General features: G+C 42.4%; 1 protein-coding gene across 2 annotated transcripts in view; it reads left to right on the forward strand.

Moving 5' to 3' along the window:
• Positions 1–10,810, forward strand: part of phactr3a (phosphatase and actin regulator 3a) — a 31,807-nt gene extending 20,997 nt beyond the window's left edge. The window contains exons 4-12 of one of the 2 annotated variants that reach the window (XM_018666014.2): positions 634–849; positions 1,954–2,182; positions 2,346–2,596; positions 3,590–3,743; positions 8,382–8,437; positions 8,921–8,982; positions 9,156–9,296; positions 9,631–9,707; positions 10,176–10,810. In XM_018666014.2, the coding sequence (XP_018521530.1) occupies positions 634–849; positions 1,954–2,182; positions 2,346–2,596; positions 3,590–3,743; positions 8,382–8,437; positions 8,921–8,982; positions 9,156–9,296; positions 9,631–9,707; positions 10,176–10,191 (1,202 nt within the window). In that variant the 3' untranslated portion in view covers positions 10,192–10,810. The remainder of the gene's footprint in view (positions 1–633; positions 850–1,953; positions 2,183–2,345; positions 2,597–3,589; positions 3,744–8,381; positions 8,438–8,920; positions 8,983–9,155; positions 9,297–9,630; positions 9,708–10,175) is intronic. The other variant, XM_018666015.2, reaches the window with a different exon arrangement.
• The last annotated feature ends 34 nt before the right edge of the window (positions 10,811–10,844 follow it).

Raw genomic sequence — 10,844 nt, forward strand, 5'->3', positions numbered from 1 at the left:
CACAATAACAATAATAACAATACACATGTTATAAAATCATTCACATCACACTGTATGTCTGTTGATTTAGTTGACATTTTGCACACAAAGGAGACGTTTGTGTTTGAACCAATGTTCTACACATGTACCATTAGAGGGCAGCAAAGACAATTCAATGACGATCTTTGCCATGGTGCACATGGAGGTCCACAAATGTCGACTATATGTGTATTTGGTAGAAACCTAGTCCTCTATCACTTAAACACACAATAAGTTTGTATGTGATGCTGTAACAAGTGCATCGGGGTATTGTTTTTATGTATAAAGTTAGTTCAGTACAGTATATTTCAGTATAATGGCACGTTTTACAAATTGTAACCCATAGAATCGATGCTGCTTGGCAAAATGTTACAAATTACATTACTGTAATTATGATAGTTTTATTCACCGTTCAAAAAACAGTATCTGCAATTTCAATAATTACTCAAAAGTTTATAGTTTCATGGCAATTATAACCTCACTGCTCTTTAAAATACTCCTTCACCAGCTGTGTCCACCAGCTGCCACAGTTTAATAGTGCCTCTTTTTTTGTGTTCTTTGCAACAAAATTCATTTTATGAATATATTTTGTTCCCCTTCATTAACGCCCTTCAGTAGCCACCCCTCTCCAGGACTGTGAACGAGTGGAGGAGAATGCATCGTTATCAGAGGATGAGGGAGATGAGGAGGTACACCCCGCTGGGGATTTACCTGAGGGGCTGCAGGACATGGGAGACCAGATGGAAGACAGACCTGAGGAGGAGATTCCTCCAGGAACTTCCCCACCACAAGTACCTCCAAAACTTTTGCCCCAGCTGAGTACTGGAGATGGTGAGTACAGAGAGGTTGAACAAAATGAACGCAGATGTTTCCATACGGGGCACAAGTATAAAAACGATGTGAATCATATGCTAAAGTACTTCAAATACAGTTTGACATTTTAGACCGTGGTGGGTAAGATAAATCTGTGTGGTCGTGGAATGTTTAACAGGAGAGGAAAGAAGAAATATCAAAATTCTGCTGCACAGATCTGTATTAATGTTTTGGACTTTTCTCTAACCTGTCCTTTTTGTTGTGAAATATTGAATAATTTTACCTCAGTTATTTTCTCTGGTTGAGCAACTCAGACATCTAAAATGTGACAAGGAGCCCCAACTAGACCTGGACTAAAGATTATAAGTCAGAAAGGTTGGGAACCTATGTGTTGGGTTTTATAGGGTTTTTAGTGTAGTGGAGTAAAATGTACATATTTCCCTCTAAAAAAAAGTATGACATAGCATAAAATAGAAATAGTCAAGTAAAGTACAAAAAGTTCCACAACTGTTCTTAAGTGCAGTACTTGGTTTCCTTGCTAAATGAGGGAATATCTTTGAGTAGAAGGGTGTTCAAGTACAGCTCCAGGCTTACTGAGTCAGTGCAAATATGCACTGAAGCTGCTCCGCTGGGTCATGGTGACACAACACATTTCATTTGTCACCTGTCTGTACTTTGAGGAATCCTAGAGTTAGCAGTAATACCTTGCATTGAAGTCAAGGTAAAGGTAACTCAGATTCAAGCCTGTAGACTGCTGTGCACAAACTAAGCTGAGCCACATTTTCCAGCAGTTTATTGAAGCAGAACGTACATTCTTTAGATACACTACAGATGGCAGATGAGCAATATATGACTTGGCAAGGTTGTATTTTTCCCATGTTCATATTTCTTCCTCCACATGTTCAAATCTCCTCTCATTTTAAACAGATGTGCAAGTCAGGTGGACTGTCTGAGTCTGAATTCCCATGAGTAAAAATGGAAATGTGTCTCCCAAACTTCACCTCGGTATCTGAAGATAAACACCAGCATCTGTGGCCTGCAAACTGATATGCAGGAAGGAAAATTAGGGGAAAAAGAAGTTTATTAACCTCCAGTGTTTTCCCCCTCATCCCTGTATTTCAGATTCAGGCCCTGTGTCGCTCCCCACTCACCTGCCAAACTCCTACCTCCCCAAGGAGCCTCCACCCAGGGCCACAGAAAGCCTGGCTTCAATGACCCTGCCGTTACGAGGGCCCCTGGCCAACCCCTCAGGGTCCCCACATCTAGGCAATATGATGCATCCACCCATGCCCCCTAGCTGCATTATGGAGGAACTGCAGAGAGCCTTCGCTTCCAAGAACAGGCAGGAGAGGTGAGTCCTCAGGTTGACCCCATATACTCAGAAATACTGGGAGGGAGAAAAACAGATATATTATTAGTGATTAGTTATAGATAACTTTGCTTTAATCATTTGCTTTATATCTTGATCTTAAAATCTATAATTAAAATGTCTTCTCCTCCCTGCATCCCCTCAGTGTTCATGAAGGGTGTGAGCAGGGCTCACCCCCGAGGCTGTGGTGCTCTGATGGGCGGCTCTCTCGCTCCTGCAGCTCTGAGAACCAACACACATTATCTTTGGTGGGCGGCTGTATGGGAGGTGGAGTGTCCGACTGGCCCAAGAAGGAGGCAGAGGAGAACAAGGAGAACGTGCGGCTGGACCAGTGCTTCTCCAACACCTCAGGCCTCCCCACCGACCTGGACGGCTGGAATGAGTCTGTCATCTCTGGTGGGTGGAAGAGCTTAAAACTGGGATTTAAAATTATATTTGTGCAATTCTTTTTTTTTTTTTTTTTTTTTGGTTATGTACTATACATATTGAATTTAAAATGAAACAGTGACTCTGAGGTTAAAGCGCTTGAGGTTTTCTTCAGTGGTTACATCTGAACTCAGATAACAGTGTAGCAAATAAAGCCCCGCTATTGTCTTGGTGGGGGACTGTCATAGCCGGTATCTTAAGTTTGCGTCGAGCCCCAGAGACCAACCAATACTCTTATATTTTAGTGTCTTTCAGCTCATTGTTTTGGTTTTACAGTATGCAACTTTAATATGTGGGCTCACTCTCACTGCTCCCATCAGTGTCATTTCCAACCACAGCAGGCAGGAGTTTTCAGCAAAGCTCTGATAAATCCACTGTACACTACCTGCCCAGCACCAAACATGTACCTCCCAATAATGCCTCAAGTACCTTATTATTTCAGTTGATATTGTGCTTTAGTAGTTAACAGTCCCAAACAAATGTGCAGTTAATGTAGTTATGACACAAACCAACAGACAGAGTGAACCTGGGGCGTTTAAGGCCCCTACAGATCTGGGTCCCTGGTCCCCACACAGTTAGTAATCAAGACTTAGATTACATTAAATAGGGCTACGTGTTGTACAGTAATATGGATGTGAACATCCATTAAAGCTGAGAATCTGAACTTTACTCCAATAATTCTTGTTTCATTTCCTTTCCAATGTGCTTCTGTACAGTGCAAAAAGAGAAATAGTGTCTATGTCCAAAAACTGCACTGCAAATAATGTCCAGTTAGCAAGGGTGTTTGTAGATATTAAGCAGTTAGTGGCATTTTTTGGATCAGGGGTTGGAAGGCTTTATTCACTGACAGCATGCTTTTGCATATTGTTAGGGAAAGAAAAGGAAGATTAATAGAAAGGTCTGCAAGGCTGATAAAAAGCTGACAAGTTTCTTGTGTGTTAATGTGTGTATACATGCTTGCAGGCACACTTCCTCGCAGGCTAAGGAAGGAGTTGCTGGCTGTCAAGCTAAGAAACAGGCCCAGCAAGCAGGAGCTGGAGGACAGGAATATCTTCCCAGCAAGGAGTGACCAGGAGCGCCAGGAAATTCGCCAGCAGATTGAAATGAAACTCGCCAAGTAAGCAATGAAATCTTCTCTGTCTTGCTATCTGTGTCTCTGTAGTATTTGCAATCTGTTTCTTGGTAGTGACAGTTAATGTTATACTGATCATTGCTGGACATTAGGTTGGATAATGTCCTGTGATAGAAATATGAAATGTTTAATGATATCAGTAACAGCTTAACTATCTTTCTAGCTACAATCCATTAGTTTCACACAGCTCCGCAGTTAATGAATGACTTCCTTTCTATTCCTGGTGCAACAGACCTCGGCAATGCTTTTTTGCAGGGAAAACTTAGATGCCTAATTTCCTCAGTTACATAACATGCAATACTAGGTGGAGGTGAGATAAAAATCGGATCTAAACGGATTATCTGATTGTTTTGGACAGACTTGATTTATGTTGTGTAATCTCTTACTGCTCAGAGGAATCTATTTGGGTGTAATGCTTGTTACTAAAGGCCAATCCTCGTACTGGCAAGCCTGTCTTTTATACTTCACCCCAGCATGTAACCATTTAAACTCAAATTGAGAAGCTTCCACTCAAACCAGTGAGCGGCCAAATGGAATAAAGTACCAGAAATCTTTTGGCGCATGTAATAGGCACATGTTCATTAAATTCGCTTTTAAAGAGAACAATCATTCTCTGAATCTCTGCAGTGCAACAAGTACAGACAGACGCTGCTTCCAGGAAGTCTCTCTGTACAAGACGCACCGCTGATGTTTGCATATGTGCACTTCCCTGCCAGGACATTAACAGCACAACTGGCTTTTCTAATACAACTGAGAAACTTAATGTCCTTTTTCTGTGTGCGAATGTATCACAAGACCCAGCTTCTTTAACACCAGTGCATCAAACAGGGGCACACCACAGCGTTACATAACCTGCTGTGCAATAACTCGCAGCCAAGCACAGAGTGCCACCCACACTTTCCAGAGAACGAGATCTATCGTCTGTCTATGAGACAACTAAGAATACTGCCTCCCCGATCTATTCTTAGATTGACTGGAAGAAAATGTCTTTTTGTTAGCTGAGAAAAAGGTGTACAGATGTTTGCAAGCACACAGCTTATGTAAAAGTGGGGACAGAGCACGACTGTAGCTTGTATAAGAGCAAGCAGGGTCAGCACTTCAAACACAGAGAGGCTCCACCTGTAGAAAGGCAGTGAGAGTAGCTGCTTGTTATACAAAGACCTGCTTCTAAATAGCACTTGGTTCAAAGGATTTATAGCGATTTAAATGTCTTATTACAAGTACAGAATGAATTAATGATCTCAGGGGGATCAACAAGGAGTCTCAAAGCTGCTTTATTTGTGTGGCTCATGCTGACATTGCTGTAAATTTTATGTGCTTGTAAAAGGCTTCACAAAAAAGCAGTTATTTATTCTGCTGCTTTGGTTGATCTGTAGTGATAACTGACATAATCTGTACAGCTTGAAGCTCTAAATAAGTTATGTGAATATCATTACTTCATCCACAGTGTCAAGCATATGCAAGAAAAAAAATGCACTTTCATCCTACAGTACAGTATATGCATAGCATACTGCACCAATTTTTTTGGGGTGGGGTGGGGGGGGTGGGGTCCTGGCTAAATATAGCTCAGAATGGTGAAGAGGAGGGCAGACTCATCGGAGGGAAAAAAAAGGGCTTGTTTCCCCCGAGCATTCACACTGAATCACAAAACAATCCATCACACACTCCTCTGGACTTCTCCTGGTGACTCCCATCTTAGATTCAATCTGCTCTTTTTCTCATCCTGTCTGCAGCTCACAATGAAAACCCCGCTGTTACATTTGCTGCCAGTCAAGTGGGAAAATGGCATCAGGACTTCAGGTGGATAATGACACCTTGTCCATCCATTATGTCAGCAATAGATGACCTTTCTATCTTTAGACTCCCCACTTGGCACTTGTGCTGCGGCCGTGCTCCGCTGTTTCTAATCTTAGCTCCTGACTCTGTTCAATAATGCATCTCCCCATGCATTCCCCTCTCTCCACAAATGTGTTGTCGGGGAGTCATATCAGCAGAAATAATAAGAGGGTTGGGGGGACAGGAGGAGCAGGTGGGTGCCTTTTACTGTATTTGAGAAAAAGGAAGAAAGCTGGGAAAGGCTAATTTTGTCTCAGTGTGCTGTTGGCAACTGAAATAAAAGACTGAAAGCCTCTGCCACCCACTCACTGGTTTTTCATTCTTTTGTTTGGATTTCTTATTCCTCCCTTGGCTGGCATGGTTACATTTTCTATTCTAACTCATTTTACTGCAGAACATCCTGAGTGGCAAATGGAAACCCTTTTGCCAGCAGGCGTTTTTGCGTCATCATGGTGTTCTGGGGATACCTTTCAGAATCCGAAATATTTCTGCTATTGTATCCTAAAGGTAGAAAGCAGTGGGTGAGAAACTGGTGCAGTGAGTCAGTGTATTGTCTCATGTGAAGTTATTCTCAATTATCACAAATAAACCATCTTGGTTTACGTGTTATGTCACCTGAGAGCAGAGGAGTAATTATATTTTGTGACTCAGATGGCTCGCAATCTGATTTTTGTTACCAAAATAGTGTTTTATATTGGCCGTGATCTCTGATTTATTCAGCTCACGGACAAAGATGAAAAAAGTAAGCAGTCTGTTTCTAAAAATAGACACAGTTTCCCTGTAAAGCGCATACAGCACTGTGTGTGATAGTGAAGTCCCCATTAGTGTGTTGCTAGGGAGCAGTGAGAATTTCTGCAGGAAGACTCTATTGTCTCAAAGATACCAAATGTTGTTGCTAAGCAACTTGGCGACCAGGTCAATAATACAGTGGTTGGTCATATTCACTGGGGCTTTGGAAGTGATTTTCTGTTTCATCTGTTCAAAATGTAACACCAGGAACATTTTCTCTCAGCTTGTTGATTGAAGAGTCGTGAGGCAAAAGAGTCATAGTTTCAAGCTGTTCCCCACCTGATGAGATTTTGAGATAGCAGAATAAAACATGCCTGATTTGATCAAATACTACTGTGATCAAAAGGGGGAACCTCACAGAGGAAGTGACAGAAAATCAACAAAGATGTGTTAAGGTTGTTTTTTTTTTTCTTTTTCTTTTCATAGAAATGCAGCTTGAAAGAAACTAATCACACCCCTACATTCTGACTATGTGTAAAATGCTGGAATTGTTCTAGCCAACTTTCCTGATGTTGTATGTTCCATTTTTAGTCTTACTTCTCAGAAGAGAATTCACTAGGGAAGACTATTGAATTATTCGTCACGCTATTCCTGGATGTCTAGTCAGACATGTGTTAATTAACAAAGACTGATTGCTTGCCTGTACTCATTGTCACGTGGTACAGTATTGCGTAGAAACATGCTGTTTGGCAGGGCGTGAAAATAACATACCTAATACTTTTCTGTGAAACCTGCTTTCTCTCTTCTGTCAGTGCTGTTTCACTTAAGTAAGACATGTATAAAGCAAACCCAAGATGAATGCTCATTACATAACGCAGATGAGCACTGATGTCTTTTTGTGTAGATGATACCGTCTGTTGTTACACAAATGTGGTTTTAAGCCTGCTAGAAGACTAAAATGATTCTATTAGCTGTTTAGTGCCAGTTTGTGCAGATGTACACATACACACTGGGCAACCAGGACGGCTTTGTGTCCAGGTCTCGGCGCATGTGACCTAACTTTGATCTTTTGCAGGACTGAACTATAAAGTGTCCAGTGTTAGCTTGGTTGATGGGGATAAAGAGAGTCCTGCTGCGTGGCGGCATTCTACCCTCTCTGTCCTTTCCACCTCTGGAGGTGTGCTGTGCTGTCTGTAGCCAAGTCCTGTTGTGCAGCTTACATTTATTATTTATACAAAGTATGAATAGTTGGCACGCACAGGGGACTCCGGGAAAACATTGGATTTTGGAGACCTTTTGGAAGCTTTGATGGTGAAGGGAACATGGCAGCTTGAAATAAATGGACTAAGTGTGATTTGAATGTTTGAACCTGGTCATTATGGCAAAGAAGAGATTGGAATTGTATTAGAGCATAAAATAAGCTACAGTGTTTTAAATCTATCTTGTATTTTACTCCCTGTTTGACACAGATTCTTTTTCCTTCCTTAAAAAAAGGTCTCTTTTATGTGACTAAAAATAAAATGAACTGGTGCAACAAAATGGATAATATGACTGTGCCAGTAGCCCAGTGTAGATCAGGGGGAGGCTGGGGATGCCGTGAGTGGGAGCCTCTTAGGCTCCGCCTCCTACGAATTATGCATGCAGTAACCAGGGAGACTGGGGGAGTCGCGCCCCAGCAGCCCATCACGACCCAGTTCAAAAACGCTCGAAGTCAGTAGCGGATAGTAAAGAGGAGTGCCTGTGCTGCTGCTGCTGCTGCTGCTGCGGTGTAGAGTAAAGGCAATACGGCAACTGCACCTGACATGCAGCATCTTGAAACCGAAAAATAATTTGGTGGAGAATTCTCAAACCAGGAGAATCGCGCTTCTTTGACTATTCCAGATGTGGGGAGCGCCTCTGCCGAAGAACCACAGCCGCGGTTTGGATGCGAGATGGAGACATAGGGGATTCCTTTCGAGAACGCGCACAGTGAAGAAACTACAGCCGGTTTTAAGAGGATAGGACAGGGGAAAGCTATACCAACATGGTTCAAAACGTGGTTTTGGTGTTTCTCCGCAGGAGACTGAGCCAGAGACCAAATGTGGAGGAGCTGGAGAGTCGAAACATCCTGAAACGTAAGTTCAGTACTCTTAATGTTTCTAAACTACCGGCATTTCATCTGAATACTAATATTTACAATTATTAAAAAATCGATGTCAAAACACAGGTCAGACATACTTCAAACACGACAAGATGTTGCATAAATGATGGCACAGATTGCCCAGAGTAGTACATTATTCAGGAGCAAAAGAACGCATGACTGCACATTGCACTCTGCACTGTGAACACTGTTAAAGGAGGTAGGAACTGAATTTGTACAGATGCTTGGCTTGATAAACTTGCAATGGCCTACATACAGTATTTTTTTAAAACAGATTTAACATCATTTATACACAGTGGGTGATGAATATAGGCCTATTCACACATTAAATGAAATAATACTCTGTGATATCTCTTAATATTTTTAAAATGTTTATGTATATATGTTAAATGCTAAAATATTTGCTGATATAGTATGGATTTATAATTTGGTTGTTTGTTTGTTTTTTTTTCCCCAGAGAGAAATGACCAGACAGAGCAAGAAGAGAGGAGAGAGATCAAACAGCGGCTAAACAGAAAGGTACAAAACTGTGTTACTTGAGTATTTTCCATATATTTACAAGCATTTGTTCCTGATAACAAACACCTTAACAGCAGTAACCAAATTAACCCTGCAGGCATGAAGCACATGGAGACCACTCAGGTTAACAGCAACCAGCTATAAATGTTTGTCCCACTTCTTGTGTGTTCCAGCTCAACCAGCGGCCCACGGTAGACGAACTGCGAGACAGAAAGATCCTGATCCGTTTCAGTGACTATGTGGAGGTGGCCAAAGCTCAGGACTATGACAGGAGAGCAGACAAGCCCTGGACTCGGCTCTCGGCAGCAGACAAGGTGTGTGTTAGTGTGGAGTGCAGACAGACAACTTTTGAGAATTTCAACTTTTTATGGCTTGCCCCCAATCACTTGGACTTAGCGCCAAAACAAGTCTGCTATTTAGGCCAGTCTGATTTACAAAGTTCTGTGACCTTTTGCTCATCAAGACTATCAGCATCGAATGTTGCTGTTATCAGCTTATCCAAATCCCCTGTTCTCTTTAGTGTTTTTTAGGGCTGATTATATTTTCTCCTACTCCTGCTGTCACTTTGCTGTTCAAAGGTTACGGAACCCCAATGGCTCAGGAAGCACTTAGGGATGCACTAATGTTGTTTTTCCTCTTCTCGCACAGGCTGCAATCCGAAAAGAGCTGAACGAGTTCAAAAGCACTGAGATGGAAGTGCATGCCTCAAGCAAACACCTAACGAGGTCAGTATTGTATGCGTTTACTATGTGTTTGGGAATGCATGTGTGCTCTATTCTGGGCTGCAGCGGTCTAAATTTAGCTCTCCTTGCTCATCCAGAGAGCACCGAGGAGCTAAAGATAGATGGGAGCGCTTCTGAGCAGGGGGGTGGGTAGGGGAGGTTGTCCTCTGGAGAGCCTGTACTGCCAGGTAGAGAAAAAAAATGATAAAATGCCACTGTGTCCTTGGCTAAGCTTGTTTGGAAAGCAGGGGTCCTTGTTGTGAGTTGTAACAGTGACCCAGAGGGAGGAGGAGGAGGATGGAGTATACGTCCAGCCCCTCTGCACATTTAATGACTGTGCTAAAAATAGCTCCACGGAACTGATTAATAGCTGCAATCATAGCTGGGTGTGATGACAAAGGCACCTTCTGTACACACGATTTGTACTGTTCCCCTTTAACACAGGGTCTCTCCGCATGTTTGTCTCCGCAGGTTCCACCGGCCATGAAAGTGGGGAGTTTCTTCTGTGAAGAAATGCTGAGCTTAAGAGATTTTCTGAAGCTGCTACAGCTGCTCAGCGGTGACAGTTCAAAGAACCTGAAGCCTTTTCGTCTTCAGTGTGTCTTTAACATTCTTCCAGCACCCTTGACTATCATATCATCAATATGAGGGCACGGGTGTGGGAGAGAAGATGACGATAATGTTTGCGGCAGCATGTCCTGGAGACTGCTGGACGTCCCCGCATGGAAGCTGGCTGCTGGAAGAGGACTTTGGTGGAGCCTCTGACTCTCAGGAAGAGAGTGGAGGGGGAAAAAAACAATCTTGTCATTCAGTCAGTGTTGTTTTCTTTTGTACTATTTCATGGACTCTTTCGACAAGGCGGTGTGAATCTGTGTAGTGGGAAGAAGTTGTGCATGTGACCAGCTTCACCTTTTCTTAACTGATGAATAATGTGTCACTTGGACTGTGTAGAGACTGTGCAGTCTGGGGGAGGTGGTATTGGGGATGAATTTGATATTAACTGTACATACAGTATGTCAATCTGAATGGGACCGTCAATGTCTTCACTGAAAAGAGAAATACCTTTGTAAGCACTACTTGTCTTCAAAATACAAGGTCTTTTTTAAGAATGGCTTTTCTCATTTTTTAAACAAGTTTATT

Source organism: Lates calcarifer, linkage group LG6 (assembly GCF_001640805.2).
Source record: "Lates calcarifer isolate ASB-BC8 linkage group LG6, TLL_Latcal_v3, whole genome shotgun sequence".
NCBI classification, from domain to species: domain Eukaryota; kingdom Metazoa; phylum Chordata; class Actinopteri; family Centropomidae; genus Lates; species Lates calcarifer.